At 35.6% G+C, this 23,746-nt stretch overlaps 3 protein-coding genes across 3 annotated transcripts in view; all 3 read right to left on the bottom strand.

Moving 5' to 3' along the window:
* The window catches only part of LOC112163390 (RIMS-binding protein 2), an 83,600-nt gene extending 73,196 nt beyond the window's left edge, over positions 1–10,404 (bottom strand). Inside the window, exons 1-2 of the mRNA XM_036214618.1 lie at positions 9,980–10,404; positions 7,189–7,332 (exon numbers count right to left, since the gene is read on the bottom strand). Coding sequence (XP_036070511.1) covers positions 7,189–7,326 — 138 coding nt within the window. The 5' untranslated portion in view covers positions 7,327–7,332; positions 9,980–10,404. The remainder of the gene's footprint in view (positions 1–7,188; positions 7,333–9,979) is intronic.
* A 603-nt stretch (positions 10,405–11,007) lies between these two features.
* On the bottom strand, positions 11,008–17,405 carry noc4l (nucleolar complex associated 4 homolog). Its single transcript, XM_024257746.2, has 15 exons — positions 17,206–17,405; positions 16,969–17,089; positions 15,598–15,704; positions 15,349–15,456; positions 15,118–15,267; positions 14,939–15,041; positions 14,836–14,870; positions 14,714–14,764; positions 14,518–14,629; positions 13,495–13,555; positions 13,281–13,391; positions 13,026–13,189; positions 12,865–12,947; positions 11,299–11,412; positions 11,008–11,216 (listed from the first exon to the last, which is right to left on the bottom strand). The coding sequence occupies exons 1-15, from the start codon at positions 17,356–17,358 to the stop codon at positions 11,085–11,087; spliced, it is 1,605 nt and encodes a 534-aa protein (XP_024113514.1). The 5' UTR covers positions 17,359–17,405; the 3' UTR covers positions 11,008–11,084.
* A 465-nt stretch (positions 17,406–17,870) lies between these two features.
* pus1 (pseudouridine synthase 1) lies at positions 17,871–20,165 on the bottom strand. Its single transcript, XM_024257806.2, has 6 exons — positions 19,798–20,165; positions 19,395–19,615; positions 19,172–19,309; positions 18,947–19,049; positions 18,147–18,847; positions 17,871–18,073 (listed from the first exon to the last, which is right to left on the bottom strand). The coding sequence occupies exons 1-6, from the start codon at positions 19,859–19,861 to the stop codon at positions 18,041–18,043; spliced, it is 1,260 nt and encodes a 419-aa protein (XP_024113574.1). The 5' UTR covers positions 19,862–20,165; the 3' UTR covers positions 17,871–18,040.
* Between the last annotated feature and the right edge of the window lie 3,581 nt (positions 20,166–23,746).

Here is a 23,746-nt window from a genome sequence, read left to right as displayed (position 1 = left end):
ATGAAACTATATAAAGCTTATTTAAATCATCTTCTAATAGTGGTGGAAAAAAAATATTGTTTTGACAAGGAATGTTCATGAAAAAGCAACTTTGGAGATGCAGCAATAGCTTTAAAAGGATAATATAGTCACTGTTGTCAACATTTATAATGACTTTTATGAGGAAACATGGCCAACATTTATGTAATTACTCAGCACATACTGTATCTATGCCTGCTTGTAAGTGGAGTGCTTGAATGGGTCCAGTAATCACTGGCCATGATAAAAGAGTATGAACAATTGTGTATCCAGTCCATTAAAGCCAACACCTAGCTCTTTTTATTCAGCTGTTAGAGTCATCTTCGTGCTTTCAGATGTGTTTTTGGTTACACTTAATATTGTAATCGGGCTGTATCGTCTGACCCCGTTAGATTTAAAATAGATTATGTTTGCTATTGAATAGTGAGATCCAGATTGGAAGCAATCTGTGAGCTTGACTGTTATTCCAGACGATCCGTGAATGTCCTCTTTTTGGGGGTTTGAATCTACTGTTTATTTATTGGCTGTTGTAGTACAGTGAGTTTGAGTAGAAGGATTAATGAATTTGGAGAAAAGGAAATAATTGTTCGTAGCTCGTATGGTTATCGGAAAAAATAGATTTGGCGACCTATCGTGATATTTCGTTTGACGATACTTGTATTGATTTAAAATGCTAACACGATGATATTTATTCAATTATTTACGAACAAACATAGTCTAGCTTCTTACATTTCCACCTGAACTCTTAACTGCTACACCGCACACTGTCATTCTCACAGTTTTTATTATGAGACAACTTAGTTTTTACTTAGGATGGGTTCCAAACCAACATTTTGTACCATGTTGCCATCAGCATCATGCAAAAATGTAGATAGTCTTGCGATATGTGTCGTATTATTTGATGTGTATCGCGATATGTATTGTATCACCATACTTTTTGCCATACGCAGCCCTATAGTAGCTCGTCAACATTTACAAGAAACGGTTTTATGCGTTTCAGAGTCACACAAACTCAAAATCACTCAATCACTCAAAATAAAGCAACTTTATTTTTTGTCTGTATTTTTAGCCAGCATTTTTTTTTTTTTTTGCAAAACAAGAATTCTGCAATTATTTTCTGGGATACAGTGAAATGTTGAAGGTTATTTCTGTCTTCCAGTCTTATTAAACCCCCTGAGGGCGGTTATAGCCTTGGTTATTTGCTTGGTTGACATTTTGACTGTGTGCATCTTTGTTGAGCTCAGGCACACAGACAGAAAACTGTATCAGTTAAGAGAAAATTTAATTTTATTTCAGTGATTAAAAATGAATCTGATTTTTTTTGTTAGCTTGTTTTATGATTTTCCTTACTTGAGTTTTTTCTAATTTTTTCCTCTAAGAAGAGCATTGTTCTCAGCTCAACGGCTAACTCAATGGCTTTAAAAACGTTCACTGGTACAGTCTTAATTTGTTAGTCTTTGATTTTTGACTTTTTTCGATAAATCTATCATTTTGCTGTATAAATGTTTTAATATTAATAATTTTACTGTCTAAATAAAAAAATAATAAGATGGAATAAGCTCTTGTTGATTCTGCAACACTTTAACCTTAAAGACAATTAATGTCCATTAAAATGTTTATAAAAAAAATTGGGGGGGAATTTAGATATTATTTTTTTAAGTCTTTTGACGAAATCTACAACAAAATTGCAATTAAATTGCAATTTCTGCAAAATTGCAATTTAATTTTGAAACGTGATTGTATCTATTATTATCTGTTGCGTGATTTGGTACGTTTTTGCCCACAATTATGCTAGTTTAAGATAAAATATTGACATGAGTGTTCAGAACTGTCTCAAAGTTGATCCATTTATTTTAATGTGGTGTAACTGTATTATAAAGAATTAATGATCAACAAATGTTGCATTCTTTCAATAACGTCACATTGTCTTTTGAAAAAAAAAGCTAAAAATAGACAAGTAATTTACAGCAAAATACTAGGGCTACAATAAAAAAAAGAAAAATAAACAAAAATAAGAAAAAAAGTAAGATATTACATTTAGCTGTCAACAAAGACAACCAAACATTACCTGTTTAGTTGATGTTGCAGACAATTCAGAGAAAATGGATGCAAATCAAACTGCTCAGGAATCTCACTGAATTTACTTTACTTTTTCATTTTGATTAAATTACAATGTTGTTTTTGAAAAAGCATGACTTTTTCAACTCATGAAATGATACATTTATGGTTTTGTCATTGTCAAATGTTAACCTTTTTTCTCAAATTTGTACAACTTTATTCTCAAATGTTGACATTTTTTTATGGTGGCACTTATATTTCATCATAAGTTAAATATTATTTTCATATATATGAAATGCATCAAATAAGCTTTTTAAACCATGAATTTATGTTTTTATTCTGATTACTTTTTTGTAATTGTACAATTTTATTCTAGTGAAATTAAAACTTTCAAATGCCCTTCTACTGCCCCTAGTGGAACGATAATGAATTACAGGGCATCATCTGTGTACCAAGTTAAATGTGTTTTTAAGGAAAGGTTGGATTATGCTATTGAAATAGGACTCTATCTCCCTGTGTTTCAAAAATGATACAAAAGATTACATAGAGTTAACAAGTTAAAATATCTTTTCAAAGGGTATTAGTGTAAAAGAAGGACTTGTAATAGGGAAAAATGTCACATTTCTACATTTCCATCAAAGTAAAATTACATGGTTCTTTTAATATATATTTTAATATTTACATATATATAGTTGATCCTTTCAAATTAAATTAATTTGGTTATAAATCTTTTCTTTTGACTGGTGATTTAAACAGATCCTACCACTGTCTGAGAATCTATTTTGACGTGACATTTTAATGTTTACCAACCACTAGGGGTAAAAGTTATCTAAGCTGGCTGATTTCCAAAGGTGTTGCAGAGAATGTGCCGCTCAGGAGGATGTCAGCAGTACAACTACAGTTACTGCAACAAAGGCCACGCTGGTCGGTGTACTTAACTTCTGTGACATTTTCGAGAGCCCTCTGAGACTCGCATGAGTTCATCTCTGCCAAGGGGAAGGGAGATGCGAAAGACCAAAACACTAACCGAACTACAACCACAATTCCTGGAGCTAATCAGGCCAAAGGATCAATACAAATGACTTTACCAGACAATAATCATTATCAGGAAGAAAAATCATCTACATTAGTCAATGCAAAAAAAAAATAAAAAAATCTAAATATTCTCTTTAAAAATTATAATTTGTGCAGATGTATTCATCATATTATAATAACAATAATAATAATAATAAAAAGTAGAAAAAAAGAAAAAAGAAATCAAGAATATGTGCAGAATCAGTGATACATCACAGTTTAGGAACAAGCTTAAGGCCACATAATCGTTCTTCTTTGTTATGACTAGAGACTGTGAAGTTGTTATCAAGGGAATTGTGCTCAAGTCGTCTACAGTGAGAATGAACATGAAAGTGAACTTAAGTGTAAGGAGTCTGGCCAAATCATTGATGGCGAAACTGTGGGTGAAAGTATCAGTATAAGCAAAGTGCAGTAACTGTTAATGTGCGTAGATACAAGGGTTACAACTTTTAAATAATAAGAGTTTTTTTATGGTTCTGTCTCCTAAACCACTGAGCTATTCCGTGGCCACAACTTACCATTTTATTAACTTGTGAATACATATTGCAAAAACATTCCTAATTTGTGACCACAAAATAGCAATATGTGTGTACTCAAAATACTAATTTGTGTACATAATGCTAACTTGTGCACACAAAATGTAATTAAATTCTAAAATGTGGACACAAAAAAGTAATTTTTGTGCACAAAATGAAATATTAAAGTAAAATTAGTATTTTGTGCACTTAAAATGCTAACTTGTGCGCACCAAATGGAAATAAAATGCTAATATGTGGTCACAAAATGGCAATTTTTGTACACAAAATACAAATTACAGATCTTAAAGTTTAAATACTTGAAACTAGGATTTTGTGCACACAAAATGCTAATATATGGCCACAGAATAGCAACTTCTGCGCACAAAATTCTAATTTGAGGGAACAATATGTGTTTTCCCGATGCCATACCAGGGCTCTGTTCTAAAGAGCTAGCAATCCCTTATTTTTTTTTAGCAAAATAAAAGCAAAAAAATATATTTAAATAAAAGCATAGAATTAAAAGCATAAACACTGAATCCACAGTGACTGAAAAAAATTGCATTTTACTTTCAACCTAAAAATAAGAACATGTCATGGCTGTTTTTATCAAGAAGACAGAGAAAAGCAGCATAGAATCCTTGAATTTTGCCCCAAATAATTCTCATGTTACCACAAAGAAAGCAATTTAAATAAACTCATATTGCCATCTAGTGTGTGAGTGACACACTTACACGACTCCCGCTTAAATATTCAGCTTCAAAGCCAAGTTGCAGCTTATTTTCAACTTTATTTTAAGCTGAAGCGATCCACTGGGTTACGTAAGGCTGATTTGCTGGGTTTCATTTATATTTCTGTGGCAGAAAATCGTTTAAAAAAAGATGTTGATATTTGCAGGTGCAGCAACAGCAAAAGACCCTACCTGAAAAGCAGCTCTCCGTTTGTCCCGAAATGACCGTCCTGGTTTCTCTTCACATCACTTACTGGCACATGAAGAAGCAGAGGCAGTAAGTCCATGCACATGCATGCGTATCACTGATGCATGAGAGCGCAGTGAGCATCCCTGCAGCTCTGACAGCTTTACTTGGCTGCGGCTGGCTGGGTGTACTTAATAGTTGGAGCAAAAAGTGCCACCTACTAGCAGACACTCATGCACACTCCCAAACTCAGAACTGAATGCATTAGCTGCTCTGCCTCATCCTCTCTGTGCGCCCGCCTCTTTTCTCCGTTCCCGGTCCCCATCCGTGATTACTCCGTGCTCGGCTTACAAAGGACGCGATCACACATGACAGCCTCCATTTAAATGGGGTGTGTAAATCTGCTGAGCAGTGCTGTGTAAATCATTATTACATCAGAGATGGGATTTTTGGGTTTTTTTTCCCACTTTTGGATTCAGTTCCAAAGCAGAAATGGGCGCAGCATCACCTTCTGTTGGGTAGACGTTCATCCACAGCCAGATGATGAGATAAATATTTCATATTTGACATGATTCTAAACACTAAAGCATATTGCAATTCAAGTCATTTTATAAACTTCAATTGAGAGGAGAAATCTGCTGTATGTGATCACATGTCTGGATGCTCCACAGGCCTCATCGCCTCCTCTAAATCCAATAAATCTGCATGGAGGTTTTGGTGAAAGATGCACCAGCAGCTCTATTCTGTATACCAGTCAGGACAGAGGAGAGGGCAGCAAGAAAAAGACATCAAGTGTGCATGAGTGAGAAGAGGAAGCAGAATGTACTTTCTGTTCCTTTCTGTTGCCAAGCAACACTCGCTCGCTTGCTGTCTGCTGCCATCTTTACAGCAGATGCATTACTCGCAGTGGATGGGTTCGCAGGCCTGACACGAAGCCCAGAGAGACAGATGGAAACGGGCTGGGGCTGAAATAATGCCCTCCTAAAAAAGACGAATTTCTGACACACATTATCACTAAACTGCCTGGATTATGTCCTAGCGTGAACTTTAACAAGGAAAGCTAATTTTTTCATGTGGTTTGACTGAATCCCACGGTGAGGTAACGAAGATAATCTATAGCTGATGAATGACCGAACCATAAATCGACAGTTTCTACTGAGCAAGCAGAAAATATAGCAAAAAAAATCTGTGATAAAATATTAAAACAAGGAGACAGTTTATGTTCTTTAAACAAGACACTTTTAGTATGCCCAAGGCCACAGATCTGATATGATAATGAAGATTATGTGACTATCACAAAAGAGATCTGGAGATGAAGGTCTCCTGAGAAATCTCTAAAAACGGCTCTTCTGAGGCCTATCATGCTTGTTCACTTCACCAGGTTCATCAAAAATGGTCTAATCTGGAATTAAAGTACTACAAAAGTTCCAACCCAAGTGTTTTAGCTGTAACTAACATGATAATATAACACCACAAATTATGACAGCCCATTTGCAGCTATTAATTCCTAATTTTTGACTGTTTTTGACATATTTCTTGCAATTCTAAAGTTTTAATTTTACACAATTAACCCGCTATTTACACCAGAAACATCTTGTATAGTACATTTTTTGTACATTTCGTGTGTAAATGTTGTTTTGTGTGAGAGTAAATAGTATTTATTTGAATTATACTTATACACAAATGTATTGTATGAGTTACAAATCAAGAATTACACACGCACAAATTCAAAAATACTCACTCACAAATCAGATAAGCCTATTTTCTTTCCATAGTTTTCCAAATGACTTATTTTAAATTTGTTCAACAACAATTTGAAACAAAATAATTAAATTAACTGAATAATAATATTTAGCCATATTTTTTAAAAATAATTGTATTATCAATTTTTAGACTGAATCTGTTCTGTCCCAAATGATCTAGTCCAGGGGTTTGCAGTCACATGTGGCTCTTTTTCCCCTCTATTGTTGCTATTAAAGAAAAATAAAAGGGTCTTAAATCTAAAAAGTAACTGTAACGTAAAAAGTAAGTAAGTGGTAAAGTAAAAAAAAATAATAATTGAAGGACAGAACATATCACAACTAAAACATTTTGACATATTGTTGTGTAACTATAAGCACACAACCAGAACTGGTACTTTTAGGGAACCAGATTTTAAGGCTGGTTTATCACAACATGTATCAAGACTCTTGCCAATACACATCCATACTACCTACTACAACATTTACTATGTCGAGATGACCTGATGTGTCAAAGAGTGACTTTTACTTTGAAAGGAATCCAAGAGTTAAAAAATATTTCATACTTTAATTTAAAAAAGTATTTTCTCTCTTTTATGTCTTTAACTATGCCAAAAAAAACAGTTCATTCATATTTGTTATAATAGTAAGAATAACATAAATACAAATCTGTGTCTCATTTTCTAAAGAAAGACAATTGTTTCTATTATATAACATGTACTTATCCTAAATATTTAGCACTTTGAATTTCATGTTTAGGCATTTCTTTCAGGTGGAGATCAACGTTCCTCCAAAAGTGTCGTCCTTCTGTGTAACCGGAGTAGAAGGTACACAGAAGTGCATGTAAAGGATGTAGGATAACCTTACCTTTCCTTTTGTGCACAGGTGAGGATGGTGTTTGTTTCTAGCTGCCATCAAGGCCAGTTGTCTTTGGATCCACTGTAACTCCATCTGAGATTTCCTCAATAGATCCTCCACATTAGCACCGGATGTGTGTTCCTTCATTGTCACCTGTAAAACGAACCAGAGACGATGCAGGTGGAGATCACACTCCAAATCTACACCTTTGAAAAAGAAGTTTGAAGCTTTGCCTATTCCAAGGAGGCACTGAGCTTTGTAATAAACCATGTTAGAATCATTTAATCATGAATCTTGTGCATAAGTTAGCTTTTTATGCACACAAATTTGTATTTTTTGTGCATTTTAGCATTTTATGCACACAAACTAGCATTTTTGTGCATAAATTAGCTTTTTATGCACACAAATTTGTATTTTTGTGCATGTTAGCATTTTATGCACACAAATTTGTATTTTTTGTGCATGCTAACATTTTATGCACACAAACTTGTATTTTTTGTGCATGAGTTAGCATTTTATGCACACAAATTTGTATTTTTTGTGCATGAGTTAGCATTTTATGCACACAAATTTGTATTTTTGTGCATGAGTTAGCATTTTATGTATACAAATAAGAATTTTTTGAGCATAGGTTAGCATTTTGCAGATGCAAGTTAGTATCTTGTTCCCTCAAATTAGGTTTTGATGCACAATCTTGTTTTGTGTGTATGTGTGTTGTTGCCTTTATTTTTTTTTCACACAGCACTTTGCTTTAGCTGTTTACTTTTTGAAAATACTTTACAAACAAAGTTGAGTTGAGTTGTGCACACAAATTAGAATCTTGTGCACAGAAGTTAGTATCTTGTGTGCACAAGTTAGCATTATGTGCACACAAATTAGAATCTTGTTCCCTCAAATTTTCTTTAGCTGCACTCAAATTAGAACCTTCTGATCATTAGGATCTTGTGCTCACAAAATGCTAATTTGGGGGAACATCTTTTTTATGTTATGTCCAGAGCTCTGTAGAATGAGACAATTTTGTTTAAAAAAATATTAAAAAAGCAAAATGAAAGTTAAAGAAAAAAGGTCTACAAAATAAAAAAAAGATTACTGAAGGAATTACACAAAACACTGTTTACTTTGAAAGTTTTTAGTCATTTTTACTGGATGGACAAAATGCTAATTTAAGGAAACTTTTTTTTTTTTTTTTTTTGCATAATGTTAAGGGCTCTGTATCATACAAATGTAAATGGAGGTAAAGTTACTTGAGCCTCTAGGGTCAATTTAAAAATAAACTTTCAGGGAAGATTACATTTAACTTTCTACTCCTATTATTTTGCATGTGAACAATGTCCCCACAAACAACCGTCACAATATTCAATTGTGTAATAAATGCATTCAGCTCAGAATGATGAACTTTTATCATCACTTCTCCAAGGCTTTCCTTGCAGGCATGTGGATGGATGTCTGTCATGAGGCAAAGAGTGCTCCTCTCAGTTATGTAAGAGGGGATTACTTTATCACAGCAACATGGTGACAGGGGGGGCATTGGAAAAAAGCATTGGCCTTTATCAGCAGGCAGTAAATCCCCATCTACCTTGACCTGACCTGTAAGTACAGACAGCAACTCTGTACTTACAGTCTCCAGCAGAGATCAGCGGCACATTTAAAGTTAAGAAGGTCAACGATGCGTACTGCGTCATAAAACATCCTATGATTTCAGTTCTTCTGAATGAAAAATTCCAACACATTTTTAAGTTAACAATCCCAGATTATAAAGAAAACACATATTTTTAGATGCTTTTAAAATTACCCTTTATTTAAAAAAAAGAAAACAGATTTGTTGTTGATTTAGCCAGATTTTTTCAGTGCTGACTCACCTTGTTCCGTTTCCTCTTAGCAGGGAGGAGCCACAGAAAGCATGACAACAAATCCTCAGGAGTCCCAAACAAAAATGGCCACAACCATCCAAGATCTCTGTGAATCCTCTGGGATGCTGAAGCGCCTCTATCACATGTTTACCCGGCGACAAGAGATCTGCACCAGCGTCATTTTCTATGTTGCTGTCAACCCTCTGACTGATCCTGAGAATGGGTCCACTTTACTTCTGATTCATATTAAAGCATTATTTAAGAGGGGTCAGACCAACAATGTTTTTTTTATTATTTTAATTTTAAAATTCAATTTCTATTTAGAATCAAAAAATTTTTGAAGAATTCATCATATGTGTTTCTTTAGCAAAAACTAGGTGTATTAAAAGTGAGGCAGTTAACTTAAAGTTGCAAATTAAAACCTATTGAAATTAATTTAATTTTATGTAATGTTAATTTAATGTTATTTTCATTTTAAGTCACAATCCTCAAAGAAGCTAGTATTGATCGTCTCTTAATCTTTCTCAATAATGACACTAAAATTGGCTCAAAAATTAGAATCTCTCAAAGCTCCGCCCCTTCCTTTCTATATATTATCTGTAGATTGGAAACTTAAAAAGTTACTTTCTACTCTAAACATAATAGTATACTTATACTCAAGAGTTTGTAATAAAATAAACTTCAAGTCTACTTTTTGTGCAAAGGCTTGTCAGAATATTTTAAAAAGATTTGTGATTTTAACAGGTTTTTAGAACTGGAAAAAAGAGTCTTAAAATGAATGTAGAACACAAAATGTGAATTTTAGAAAATATCTATTTTTCTATATTGCTCCAAATTTTTGCATAAATTGCACAAAAACTACTGTGACTGCATTTTAAATTTGTGACCTGCTAAAAAAGTTAATTTTCCGTTTAATTAATAAAGTTAAAATGTGAACCAGCTGCACTTACCCTACAAACAGATAGTTTCCAGTTTCTTTAAGCAGAAGTCTTTGGTCCTGTCGTCTCTCACTTTATCAATCCGTTCCTCTAAATACAAAAACTGTAAATCTCGAACACTCAAAGCTTATAAAAAGCATGGATAAAGGTTGAAATAAAAGGTCCTCATGGATGCAGGGGGAGAAAGGTGTGGCCGATTGTTGACACATTTCCCAGATATGCTCCTGCGTGATGATATTTGCTCTTTCTGACGAAGAACTCAGTAATGATTCAGAGTTTTCTGTCGCTGCGCTCTGGTACGCAGCGATGCAGGCTGTGAGGCCATATGGTGCACTTAACAAGAGGATGAAGAGTGAGCGGCAAAAAATAAATAAATAAGGGATTTATGACCAAGCTTTCACCTGATCACAGAAAGGTCTACGAAACTGGATTAAAATAAAAAATAAGTGTAACAAAGCATCAAAAATTGTTTATGTGTTAACACTCAATACTTAGATTAGAAATTAGTTAACACTGCACTTAATAATAAATATTACACATATTTATAAGACGTTTACCACTCAAAAAGCTGTAAGGATTCATTTCCTCAAAGCATAGGCGCAGCAGGAAGTGGCTGACTCACCGTACAGGTGGATCACGGACTTCCTGGCGGTTCATCAAAGCCCGCCCGACTCCCAAACCTCTCTAAGGTTTCATCTTCAATGTCCTTGCTGATGGAAGGAGGTTTTCACGCAAAATCTGACGATACCTGACCCCATTCAATCTTTCCTTTACCCAGGTTACTGAAAACCAGCGCAAAGCATGATGTTTCCACCCCCATGCTTTACAGTATGTATGGTGTTCTTTGGATGCAAGTATACGCTGTTCTACCCTTGTCCCACCAGTTTGAACAAATGCCAATAACACAAAAATCCTGTGAATTGTGAAACAAGAAAAGACTGTTTTGTTTTGTTTCAATGTATTGCTTTATTTAAAAAAAACTGCCTTTAAAAAGAAGAACAAAAATTCAAAGATAAAAAAATGTTTTTGTATTTTTGATGAAGCACAAAAACATTAGCTGCAGTCAAACTTAAAAAGGCATAAAACTATTTTTTAGTCTGAATCCAGCTACCCATTTTTATTCATCTGCAAGCAGACAGAAGTGATGTGCTAACACATCGCCGCCTCCTTTCAGGAGCTGTGTGGCGGTTTCAAACTCCAGGGGGATGCTCTTCTTGTCCTGAGGCTGCTTCAAATCTCTCTCCATCAACTGTAAACAAGACAAATATATTAATAATAGTTTGTTTTATGTACAAAAGTGTTACAAACGAAGGAAATGAAAACGTCCCCACCTCATACGTTGTTAACTCCAGCACTTCACTGATGTCCTCCTCCTGCTCTGATAAGGGCGTGTTGATCATCATGGCAGCTTTGACCACATCTGGATGGTAGTGCTTCTGTAGTGTCTGTAACACACATAAACATCTAATATCTTAACTGAAAATATTCACTACAAGACTTTTTATTTTGGATGGTCTGACACACACCACCATAAAAAAGTGACAGGAAACAGTAAAGAATTCTGATCCTCACAATAAACTCATGAGCTCAGACATACTTAAGAACATGAAACACAAGTTTTTATCTTCTGAGACCCTCAATGTAAATGAAACTCCAATCACTTCCCATCATGCCTTTGTTTACACTCTTTCCCACTAGCTTACTGCCTCACTGCATTTCTGATGCAACAAAAATAGAGAGCAATACTGGAGCAGTCCAGCCATAGTTTTGAATTAGATACCAAGACACGTGGATCTGTTTGTCTGCAAGTGGATGCATCAGAATGGAGCAGAGCAGGAAGTGTGTGGCTTCTACATCACAACTACAATCTTTGTCAAACAGTATTTTTTCATCTGCTCCTGATTCACAACAAATGGGATAAAGAAATATTCTGAAATACAATTTTTAGCTGAATTTTCTTTATACGTGTCCTCCATCAGAAAAATGCTACACAAACATGTTTCAACTTGGGCTGGGTTGATAAAATCAATTAATTGATCTGAGTCAATCTAATCGATCCATAAAATTAGAGATCGATCTAACGCAGGGGTGGCCAACCCTGGTCCTCAAGAGCCTCAACCCTGCCTGTTTTCCAGCTCTCCCTGGACTGATTGATGCTGACAATTGAAATCAGGTGTGTTCAGTCAATCAGGATGTGGAATCATTTACGTCAACTAATCAGCAGGAAGCTGGTCAGGGAGAACTAGAAAACAGGCAGGGTTGAGGCTCCTGAGGACCAGGGTTGGCCACCCCTGATCTAACGCATAACGCTAAACTCTGCTAGCTTGATGCTAACGTTTAATGGGATTTCCCATAGGTTGGCTAATGCTAACGCTCGGTCGACCTAAACATAAATTGCTGACTAAATTAAGCATCTTTATAAACTCACAGACATGAATTTTCCAAAGTCTTTAAAGAAAACATTTTTTAAAGTGACCATTTGTGATCTAAAGCATTGTTTTTTAGTCATTCTTTCTTCTTCTTCTAGAATAAGGTGTAATGCTATAGCGTGATCGCCACCTAGTGGGCAAACTGAAACGCCCTCCAGGAGAGACGGAACAATTATTGGAGTTTCTCTGTTTGAGAATCCATGTAACACTGTATATTAACAACCTCATTATTGTTTCATTAATACATTTTACAGTATGTTAACTGTGTCAGATTAATATGAATATATTCTAAATATATAGTAGATTATTAATGTATTTCTAAACAAATGTGTCTAAATGTGTAAACCATGTAACTTAACATTTAAATGAAACAAATTGATTTGAGAGGATAAAAAAAGCCCTACTAAAAATCATTTCTAATATAAAAACGGAGGCTAAGAATTTTACCAGAAGCTGCTGCAAACACACCTTTATTTCCCACAAGCTGCTCTCTAAGGCTCGGCACTGAGCAGGGTCCTCCTCATCCATCAAATACGGATCCTCAACAGGCTCTGAACAGAAACAACCATCAGTTAAACGCTATTCTAAACCGAATTTAAACATGTGGAGGACGTGGAGACGCCTCCCACCGTCCTCTGTGCTGGGCTTGTGAAGGAGGACCCTGCAGGACGGGTGGCGTCGGATCAGGTTGTAGATGAAGGGCAGCACTATGAGGAGGCCCGTGGGCGGAGCCGTGAGAGCCAGACGAGCCAGGCGTTTGGCGAATGCGGCCACCAGGTAGAGCGGCAGATGACTGGAAAGAAGCAAAAACACACCAATAAAACCACTTCTTAAAATAAAAAATGATTTTATTGTAGGGAGCACATCAAGTGAACGTAACTTACCTGGAGCTGAGAAACAAATTAGCGAGATGGAAAAAGCGCGCTCTGTACTTCACGTGGAAAACTGTCGGCTCCAGAAGATTGTACAGTTTTTTATAGAAATCTGGATAATCCCTTTAAGTAAAGAAATGCAAAATATAAATATATATTTTAGCTCTAGTCTGCTATTTAAATAACACAAACAATGACGGTGAGTGAATTTTGCTGCGAGACTCACAGGTTGTGCTGATGAATGAGGACAAACAGGCCGTTAAGGGCCAGCAGACTGATGGCGCCGCCTGCTCAATGACAAACACAGTTAATACTACCTTAAACAAGGCAGCTCTGACAGCAGAGAACTAGCTACACACCCATTCTGAAACATTACCACGATGAAAACACACCAAACGCACAAACAGACCTGGAGTAATGCAGCAGATTTGGTTTTTACACACAATTTTAGATTTCTAAAGGAGAAATCTAATTAAGAAGCTATCGGCACATCAATATGCAAATAGCAACTCAGAAAGAAAACTATTGAAAATAAAGAAAACATCTTGACAACATATAAAAACCAAGAACATTTCTGACAAATTGATGAATTGTTAGGACTTATTAAAAACTAATTTTATAAAACAAAGTTCAATAGATTTGTGAAGTCTTCTTGGTGTACGCCACCTTCACCCAGCTTTAGATGGGATAGGCTCCAGCATCCATGTGACTCTTGAAAGGGTTTCAGGTTTTGAAGAAGGAAGGATGGATGGAAAGTTTTAGCTTTTCCTGCTTTCCTTATGAAGCATTACGTTTAAACTAAATGTATACACTTAGTATACAGTAATCCTGCACTATAAATCCCAAATGTACCTCGATTTTAAGCAATCGCATATTGCAAAAAAAAAAAATGGCGTAAATTGCAATAAACTGTTAAAATAAATGCTTGTACGCATTTTAAAACAAACTTTTGGCAGCTTGAAGTGTTTAAAGACTCAAATTAAGACCTATATGCAGCCTTCACATCGTCGACCAATCAGAGCCCTTTTATGTCAGAGGCCCGCCTCCTCTGCAGATGAGGGTCATTTGGAGTATAATTTGTTGATTTTTATTTAAATGATACTACTGCAGTGAAATGGAAATTTTGTATTAGTTGTTTTATTTAAAATGAGTTCTTTTAACTGGAGAATATTTCAGATACATAGAAAGTTGTATCTAAATTGTGTTTCATCTTGAAAAACTCCCATCAGCTTGAAGACAGAAAACTCACCGACTTCATAGGCAGCGGTCAAAAAGTCGATCATCAGAGTGGGTTTGCTCATGTGCGGCAAAATAGAGTCATGGAGGATCACCAAGAGTTTCTTATAAATGTTGCTTGGCAACTAGGACACAAAGATAGAGCATCTATGAGACTGTGAGGGACAACGAAAAACAAGAAAAGATGTTTTTACAGTTTACAGCTTTACCTTATACTTGAGGAAGCTGAGCCACATCTTCTCAAACGCTCGCTTGTGCTCCTGTAACAGAAGGTGCTCCGGCTCAAATAACTAAATGAGTATAAATTACATTTAAGAAATATTTCACTTACATTGAGTTTTGCAGCTTTCCAATTCTCCAGTTTAGCTAGAAAAAAAATAGGAAAGCGTCATATAAACATCACTTTTTGAGATTAAAAAAATGTAAGAACTGACCTTCCTGCTTGACCATAAAGTTGGTCAACTCCGACTGCTGACTCGGCATATTTATGCTGGACATCAGGGTGAAGACGTTGTTCTGATACACAGGAAGTACGGTCTGCAGGGCAGTAAGTTGCCGTATTCAGCAACACAAAATCTATTTTTATGTAAAAGCTACAGCGATGAGGTCATACCCCTTTGTTTTTGTCCATGACTTTCCCCACAGACTCCCGCAGGGCGCTCATGACGTAGTAGCGAACGTCATCCATCTCCAGGAACTCCTGGAACCTGGAGATCAGCAGAGTGTTGTCGGTGCTCTTAGACGTGAGGTTCTCCACCACCGCCTGAATGCAGAGGAAAGGGTTAGCAGTGCAGACAGAATAAATACATGTTAATGTTTCTGCACAAAAACGTTTAGCTCCTACCAGCATTAGCTCCCATGGAAAGCTGTGATGTTCACTCCAGTCCAAGTCTTCTAGAGGATGCTGACCTTGTCTGGCTGCAAACTTCATTAAGCAGCACAAGGCACTTTCCTAAACAACAACACAAGAGTTTTGGGCCACTTCGGCATTTTTGCACCAGTGAACGTCGTTTTACGATTGAACCAGAGACAGCTCAGGAGCAGCTGACGATCATGTATGTAATGAAACAAAGACGTCACTTTTCAAACTCACTTTGACTCCAAACTCTTCGTGGTTTAGATGCTCCAGCAGGATCTCCACACAGGCGTTGTAGCGATGTCGCATGAAGATCCGACACTTGTCCTCAGCGCTGTACTCTCCTGGAGACAAAGAAATTAGCTGCTTACTCGGACAAAAAAAAAGCTGATTTGAACCAAAATCTAAAATGTTCTTGATTACATTATGGGTAGTTACATTCTCTAAAGTTCTTGTTTTACAGATCTGTACAATATGATGCTAAAAATACACTATCTGTAATCAAAATACGATATCTACTCAATGATTGAACAGAAATTTTCATTTAATGTAACATCTTCACAGTGGAGCTGGTTAGGTTGATATATCAGATAAGTCTTGCATTTTGTGGTACAATTTTGTCATGGATGTACTTTGGGATTCCCTCTTTCAGAAATGACAAACATCAAAAATGGAAACCATTTGTAAAGATGGCGGCCATAGACTAATTTGTTATAAAAATATTGACAATATGGGATGTTCATGCATGATGGATATTTTGAGGGGTAACTACAGAATGCTATAATATCTGTATTACATTATAAAGCCGTTGATTTTTTTTTTTTTCGTTGTTGATGTGCTTTTCTGAAAGAGGGGATATGAAGGTGGATTCATGACAAATTTGACACTTGTACTATAAAATGCAACATTATTTTAATAAACAGCTCCACTGTTAATGCTACTTTAGGAAATAAAGTGGGTTTTCACATTTACTTTGTAATGTTTCGCTTTAGTGGAGAGGTCTCTTTAGGCCTCCACTGTGGCTCTTTGGCTTTAAAGAAAAATGAAAACAATTTAAATAAATAATGGGTTTGTAGTTTTGATTCATTTGCTTTAGTCAATTAGATTTTAAACATGTCAGATTATTTGAATAATCTTGAAATCACTTATTCTTACTTTCTGCAGCACGACAGTGTAGTTGCTGATCAGAGACAAACGTCTTAAAGTAAATTTCTTCAAAATTTATGAAAAACTATCAATAATAGTTCAATTATAAAAGGTTTTATTAGCTCAGCTTACAAATCAATTGTGCACATTTTATACATTTGATGTTTACAAAACTTGGTGCGACAATCTTTCCTATTTTTGCTGGTAATAAAAAAAGAATAACCATTTAAACAGAACTAGTTTATTTTACTAAACATTAAAGTTGAATTTTGCGGGTTTTGATCAGTAATATACTGACCCAAATGGCTCTTTTAGTCTTTAGTGGAATGTGGGACTGTCTCATTAAATAATCAAGTGTGCAAGGAACATCTTTTTGAGGCCATGACATCCAGATTTGCAATAGTTACATGTGCAGCAATAACCTCATCCGGGTTATTTCTCCACACATCACGTGACACTTACCACTCAAAGCTTCATCTTCTGCAGGAAGTTTCCCCACAAACAGATCTTTCCTCTCCAACAAGGTGGAAAACAGCCTGCAGCACGCGTCCACGGCACTGACAACATCCCTCTCTTTTTCTGACTGTTGACAGACATTCACAGTTCAGGCACGCGCACACAGATGCTAACCGTACAGGAACAGCGTGTGTCCCGTGAATCCCGCGAGAGACAAATGTGTTACCCGATTAAAAACGATACCTGCAGAGACTCGAGGATGTCAAAAACGTCGTTCGCGTGTTTTCTGCTTTCCAGTATGCGATCCACGACACTCTCCAGGTCGACTTTGGCTGCTTTAGAGCCTCTTTCTGATGTATTTCGCGGATTCACGTTGCGCTTTTTGGAAGGCGCCATGTTGGTTTTACTAAGATTGGTGCGTTCGAGGAACTCCGGAACACTTGCGATACATTTTATGTACAATGTATGCTATCCTATAATTTTTTACACAATTAATTAAAATATTTATCCAATAGTTAATAATATGGACTACGATAAAAAATGTACATCTACGTTAAATACAATGAATAAAGATAAAGGTTTTCCTGGCTCAAATTTAACATTATACTATTTTCACATATTCTTGAACGCGTCATTTTTCTGTGACGTTCACGTACCTCTGAAAAGTTGGAAAATATCTTTCAAAGATTTTTGATTTAACTTACTTTTTTGTTAGTGTTAGATTTTTTTCATGTAAACATACATAAAATTGATTGTAAAACCACAACATACTTTATCAAACTAAGTAGTATAAAATGTACTGTAAATAAACAGATTTTGAAAACAGTTTTATCAGCTCTAAATTGACAATCTGCTTTCCAAAGCCAAAAAAATGTGTAAATATTACTCAAAAAACATCAAATTTATTAAACATTTTTTTTTATTTTGTTTCCTTTCTTAATCTCAATTCAATACACAACCAAAATCTGATTCTTTTTCTCTCATAACTATAAAAAATGAATACGTTTTATTCACACAAAATAAAATATAAACAAAACAGGAAAAAAATTATTTGTTGAGTTTTTGTTTCTTTTCTGTCCTAATCAGAGTTGTTTCCCTCCTCTTCAATGAGCTGCAAGAAAAAAAAAACATTGTTATGGCTGAATATGATCAAAATTTAAATAAAACAAATAATCGAAAGGTACCTGTTTTTGATCATTACTGTTGCGTGTTTCGGCAGCTGTGGCTTCGAAGTCATGGATTGGGAGTGTGGACATCCAGCTGACCATGGAGCCCTCCTCAATCTCGGTCTCAACAATTGTGGGGTAGATATAAGCTTCCTTAAAGGCTTTGATCGCGTCCGCCTCGTGATCCCACTCCAGACGCTCGTGTAAGCCGTCCCCTCCGAAGCGCTTGTTGTAACGGTCAAAGTGAACCATTTCAAGAACCAGACCGAGTCCTGGAGCTTTCGGGACATCTACCTTTTCCTCCTTCCAGCTCCTCTCTATCACCTTCTCCTGCGCATAGCCCTTGATCACTGCAATCACCAAGCCGATCATCTTCCGGATTTGGTGCAGCATGAAGCTCTGACCTCGCACATTTATCACAGCAAACTCGTGGTCGTTGCGGATGAAAGGTTCTCCGCAGGACATCTCGGTGATGTAGCGGCGGGCACTCGGGTCGTTTGGAGCTTTCTGGGAGGTGAAGTTGTGGAAGTTATGAGTGCCTTTGTAAAGGGAAAAAAGCCGGTTCACCCTCTGAAGAGTCTCTGTTTCCAGGCGAAAGGATGACACATTTCCTGCGTCGTAGTCCTTCGGAGAAAAGGCCACAGTCGGAAGCATATAGGAGTAGGTTCGAGCATCACAGTTGTTTTTGGAGTTGAAACCCTGGGTCACACGTTTAAGCCCTAAGGATGTAAACGTACATTATTTACTTACTTTTTTTTCTTTTTTTTGTACACACACATAAATAATATTTCAAAAAGTTTCCTGATTTAGTATCTTACCAAGTACCCTGATCTGTGGTGGCAAATGTTCATTAATTTTTTCAACAATGTCTTCAATCAGCCACAATTTAAGGGAAACCACTTGTCCCGCAGCAGACACGCCCTAGAAAACAACAGCATAAATGTAAAAGTAAAAAGGGTCTAAACACTTAAGACAAAAAATGTGGAAAAATATGCCAAATAAACAAACTGCTTTATTGTGCATGTCTGTAAAAACAGTAACACCTTGTCTGTCCTGGCACATCTCTGAAAGGACATTTTCTTCATCTCATCACCATGGTTACCAGGAATGCAACCAGATTTGACGAGAGCAGAAACCAGGTCATCTTCGATGGTCCTGAACTGGGAGTTTCCAGGGTTTCTCTGAGAAAAGAGGATTTCTAGCTGTAAGCAAACTGGAGCAAAAGCCTCAAATACTCTAAGAATCGTAGGTGACTCAAGGATATACCTGCATCCCGTAATATCCCTTCCCAGAGTAAGCAAGGAGTAAAGCCACTTTTTTCTTTGGATATTTCCTTTCATTTTCTGTTTGTTCTTGATCAACTTTAAGTCTTTTGTTGTCTCCTTCTGCAGACTCTCCACTCTGCTCGTTGGTCCTTTTCAGCAGCTTAGCTGTCTGCTGGTCTGTAGGAGCTTCACTCATTGTGCACATAAACTTAAAAAGAGCACCTATCAGAAGAAGGGGAAATTATTAATTCAAAATATTTACCGTAAATTCATCTCAAGCGGTTTTTAGTGAAACCTGAAATATATTTAGCACTTGCGATAATGAGACATCTGGTCATTTGGGAATACCGGAAGTCACATGTAGACAGCTGTAAAACTAAGTTTGTGTTTGTCAGCTAGCTTACCGTTCCGGTCTAGAGTCTGTCTGCAGTCAATCAAGGCACTGAACAGTATTCGGACTTTAAGCATGTCAAGCTAAACAATCAAAAATGGGACCAGGGGACATGACGAGCGACCTAATCCATCAACGAAGCTGAACAAGTTCCCGCAAAGAGCAACAGCTAACTAACACGCCGGGTTTTATCCCAACATCAGAAAGAGAGTGGCTGCACAAAAAACGATCTACATGTAATTAATGTAATATAACTGTTCGAGGGAAAACAAGCACAATACGCATACTCAGCCGACAGTAATATTTCAGCAGCTACTGTTTGAAGAATCTGCACATGGCTAGTCAACTTTGACCTTTCCCTGTACTCTCGCGAGATTTGCGCTTTGCTCATATGTGTCTGATGTTGTATCGCAAAAAATAATAAAATGTATTTTACAAATAATAAATACGAAGAACTAGACATTATATAAAAAAATATATACATTCATATGGTCACGAATTTCTATTTTGAGTAAACAAATTTGCATTTTATGACCACATTTTAGTATTTAATCACAAATAAGCATTTTAGCAGCATTTTGTGGGCCCAAATCTAAATGTGTGCTTAAATTAACATTCTTTTGGGCCAAAATTATTATTGTATCACTTTTTGAGCTCAAATGAGCATTTCATGGCCACAAAATGCTAATTTGTTCCCATAAAATAGTAATTTATATTCACAAAAGGCAACTCTGTATCCTAAACATGCTAATTTGTTGCCAAAAATGCTACTTTGTACACACAAAAGATGAATTTATGGCCACAAATGATTAATTTGAGAAAACAATTCATTATTATTTCTTAATTTAATCCCCAGGGTTCCCTAAATAATAGACTTTCGTTGTTTTCATACAAAACAAAAACAAAAAAAATTGTATTCAGATAAAAACAAAATCTTTATTTCCTTTATTTTTTGCATTTGGTGTTATGACAATGTCTATAATGTTTAATGAATGGTTTCTTCATTTTTGTATACGGTGTATTTTATAATAATTTTAGATTTTAAAACTGAGGAATCTAAATATTCTTAATATATTTTACATACATAACTATGAAATCTAACTGTAAAATATAGTTATATTTAAATAATAAATTTAAATATTAAGCCTTAACATATATCTACATCCTGAAAATAATTAAATGCTGAGGCCATGTAGAGAACCTTTGACAACCAAAATAAATAAATAAATAAATAAAAACAAAAACAGATTTTTTTTCCCTTGTTCCTGATTAGTTTTTTTTAAGGTGAACCATTTCTTTTTCCTAGCTTCTGTTGGTTTGTTTCGCTCTTAAGAGTTTTGATTACACCTGTTTGTCTTGGTGTGGGCAGGGCTTCCTATGATTTGTAGCTTACCCTCTTCACCTTTAGTGACTGCACAGCAAAGCTTCAACTAAAAGCTAAGAACTGCACAGGATAAAGTCAACTAGAAGACTTCATTTTGATTTGGTGTCCTAAGCAGATTAAATAAGGACGCCAATGTCTTGTCAAACAAGCCGAAAAGAAACAGACGTTTACAAGTGTCTGAGTAGTTTTTTTAATATGTGATGCTGAGACTGAAAATTTGACTTCTAATACATTCAAACCTCAGCCTTTCATCCACCAATTCATTATAGATCATTTGGTAGTCCTCAACATTGTGACTGTTGATAACCAACGGACCATTGTCTTGGGGTGGAGCAGTGGAGGGCCAAGATCCAAAAAGCCACCACAGAGAATCTTCATGGGGAAGTCACCTAATGATGTCAACATAAAATGTAGAAAATATCTGATTCTTTCCATCCATCAACCCATTTTATAGCAGAAATTAAAGACAGGAGGTTTGTTGTTTGTCAATATCAGTAAGTACAAGAGGTTTTAAGTACAGTGAATTGTGATGGTAATAAAAACATCCACTAGAGGGCAGCAAAATCACATTAATGGAAGAGGAGCTGGGTCAAAGGAATCTGCAGTACATGGAAATAATATATATTTAAGGGTTTTTTAAGAAACATTTTTGTCAAGACTCATATGGACCAGGGGAAAGAGTTTAAAAAACATGCAGCTTTGTTTAAGGGCACATTTTATAGAGAAAATAGCCATTAAAATATCAGATTTCTGTCTATAGGTTTTTCTGTTTTAATATTTAAAAATATATATATTTCTACTTACTAATATCTATAATTATAATCAATTACAAAAAATAAGAATTAATATATATTCACCCAGCACATCTTGTATTATTTTTTTATTTGCTACAGATGTTACTGCTCATTACAATGTGCTGTGACATGACATCACACATTTGGCTGAACACTTAAGTAATATTATAGTGGCAAAGGAGCAAAGCACCTAGAGAGGAGAGAGGTGTTTATCTTTCCAGAGGATGCCCCAACAAGGACTGTTGCTGGTTGTCAAGGAGCTAAACCATTAACCAGCTCACCCATGGGATGTTCTTATGTAAATCCCATGGTACCTTATAGGGCAATCAGCTAGATTTCCCCTGAAACAACACACGTGAGACCAAAAATAGAGCGAGGACCACAGTTGGTGCAATCCTGCATCAAATAGGGAGTGGGGTCGTTTAGAAAAAAGAAAAAACAGTAATTATGTTTGATTGGGTTATTGCTGGTGCTTGTTGAACTTTCAGTTGGGAAAAATTAGCTTGAAAAAAAGTTGGAATGACAAAATTAGCGTAGTCCAAACATTTAAAAAAATAAATCAGCAGCAGGGAAAAGAAATATATAAATCGTTTTTGAAAAAATGTTCAATTAAAAATATATATAAAACAATATATATAAAAAAAACAAATCCAATCTACTACAAGTTAAATAACATGAACATTTAATCATATTAATAGATCATGAAAGTGTAACGTTTTGTCAGTTCTATTTTTGTTGCAGATAGTTGAAATTAACACTAAAGATCTTTCAAAATATTGTCATACTGTTTTAAAATAATTCACCTCACTTCACTTTGATCAACAAAAGCTGGGTGAACTCCAGAATGACTGTGACTTTGCATTGGACTAAATGTGTTTAGACATGATGCATGGATGAATAAATAAATACATTTGTAACATAACTGCAATTTTACTACATTACAAAAAAAAATAAAAAAAAAAATCTGAGGAAATCAGCAACATTCTTAACATTTTAGGGAGTAAATAGTTGTAATAACCAAATGTTTGTTAAAAATAAGACAAAAACGGGTACAGAAGAGATTTGTTTTTATTACTATATTTTTTAAACAATGATTAATCATTGATTACAACTTGGAGCATACATGATTGGAGGATAAGTCACATTAAAAAGATTGACAAACGCAAATCATTAATATACAGTTTTTTGTGATCTGTCTGTGCTCGAGGGAGGTCTTCTTTACAGCTCCCAGTTGGTCTTATAAATCCATTGCCTGTTCCCACTAATCCCTGGTTACAAATTGCTCTGGGTTTTGACACTGGTCTGTCCATATCCTTGAATGAAAATGCTCAGCAAGAACTCAGATCAGGAAAACCTGTATGAAAAAACAAAAAAATTCAGCTCCAGAAAAGTAGAAAAAAGGGGTTTCTGCGTTCCACTTCCTGTTCCAGACCACCTCTAGACTGGGATTATGAGGAAAGAAAACATCATGGGGCTTAGTTCTCACACGTTTATTTTTCAAAATCCATGAAAGGAGGAGACAATTGCTAGAACTCTACAAATAATAATAATAATAAATAGAGCCAATAGAATCATCATCATTTTAAACACTAAATTGTTGCCTTTATTTGTCTTCTCTATTTTCACAAAAAAGATCTCCAAAAGTCAGGTGGTTAGCAAACATTTAAAAAGATTTTATTTGAAATATTCTTCTTTTGAGGATTTTGGTTTGTTGCAGGAACTTGTTGACTCAGTAAAGCCCAATACCTCAAAGAATTGACAGAAAATTCAAACTTTTCCAAAAT

The sequence above is a fragment of the Oryzias melastigma genome, linkage group LG12, assembly GCF_002922805.2.
Source record: "Oryzias melastigma strain HK-1 linkage group LG12, ASM292280v2, whole genome shotgun sequence".
Lineage (NCBI taxonomy): Eukaryota > Metazoa > Chordata > Actinopteri > Beloniformes > Adrianichthyidae > Oryzias > Oryzias melastigma.
This window is presented reverse-complemented; position numbering and strand designations above follow the sequence as displayed.

Excerpts from the sequence above, each read along its gene's own strand:
- noc4l (XM_024257746.2), bottom strand. The coding sequence starts at position 17,358 with ATGGCGCCTTCCAAAAAGCGCAACGTGAATCCGCGAAATACATCAGAA. Across the intron at positions 14,871-14,938 it reads CTTTATGGTCAAGCAGGAAG|CTAAACTGGAGAATTGGAAA; the intron begins GTCAGTTCTTAC and ends TTTTTTTTCTAG. Across the intron at positions 13,556-14,517 it reads GACCGCTGCCTATGAAGTCG|GCGGCGCCATCAGTCTGCTG; the intron begins GTGAGTTTTCTG and ends GTCATTGAGCAG.
- pus1 (XM_024257806.2), bottom strand. The coding sequence starts at position 19,861 with ATGCTTAAAGTCCGAATACTGTTCAGTGCCTTGATTGACTGCAGACAG. Across the intron at positions 19,310-19,394 it reads AGGGATATTACGGGATGCAG|AGAAACCCTGGAAACTCCCA; the intron begins GTATATCCTTGA and ends CTCTTTTCTCAG. Across the intron at positions 18,848-18,946 it reads ACCACAGATCAGGGTACTTG|GGCTTAAACGTGTGACCCAG; the intron begins GTAAGATACTAA and ends TTACATCCTTAG.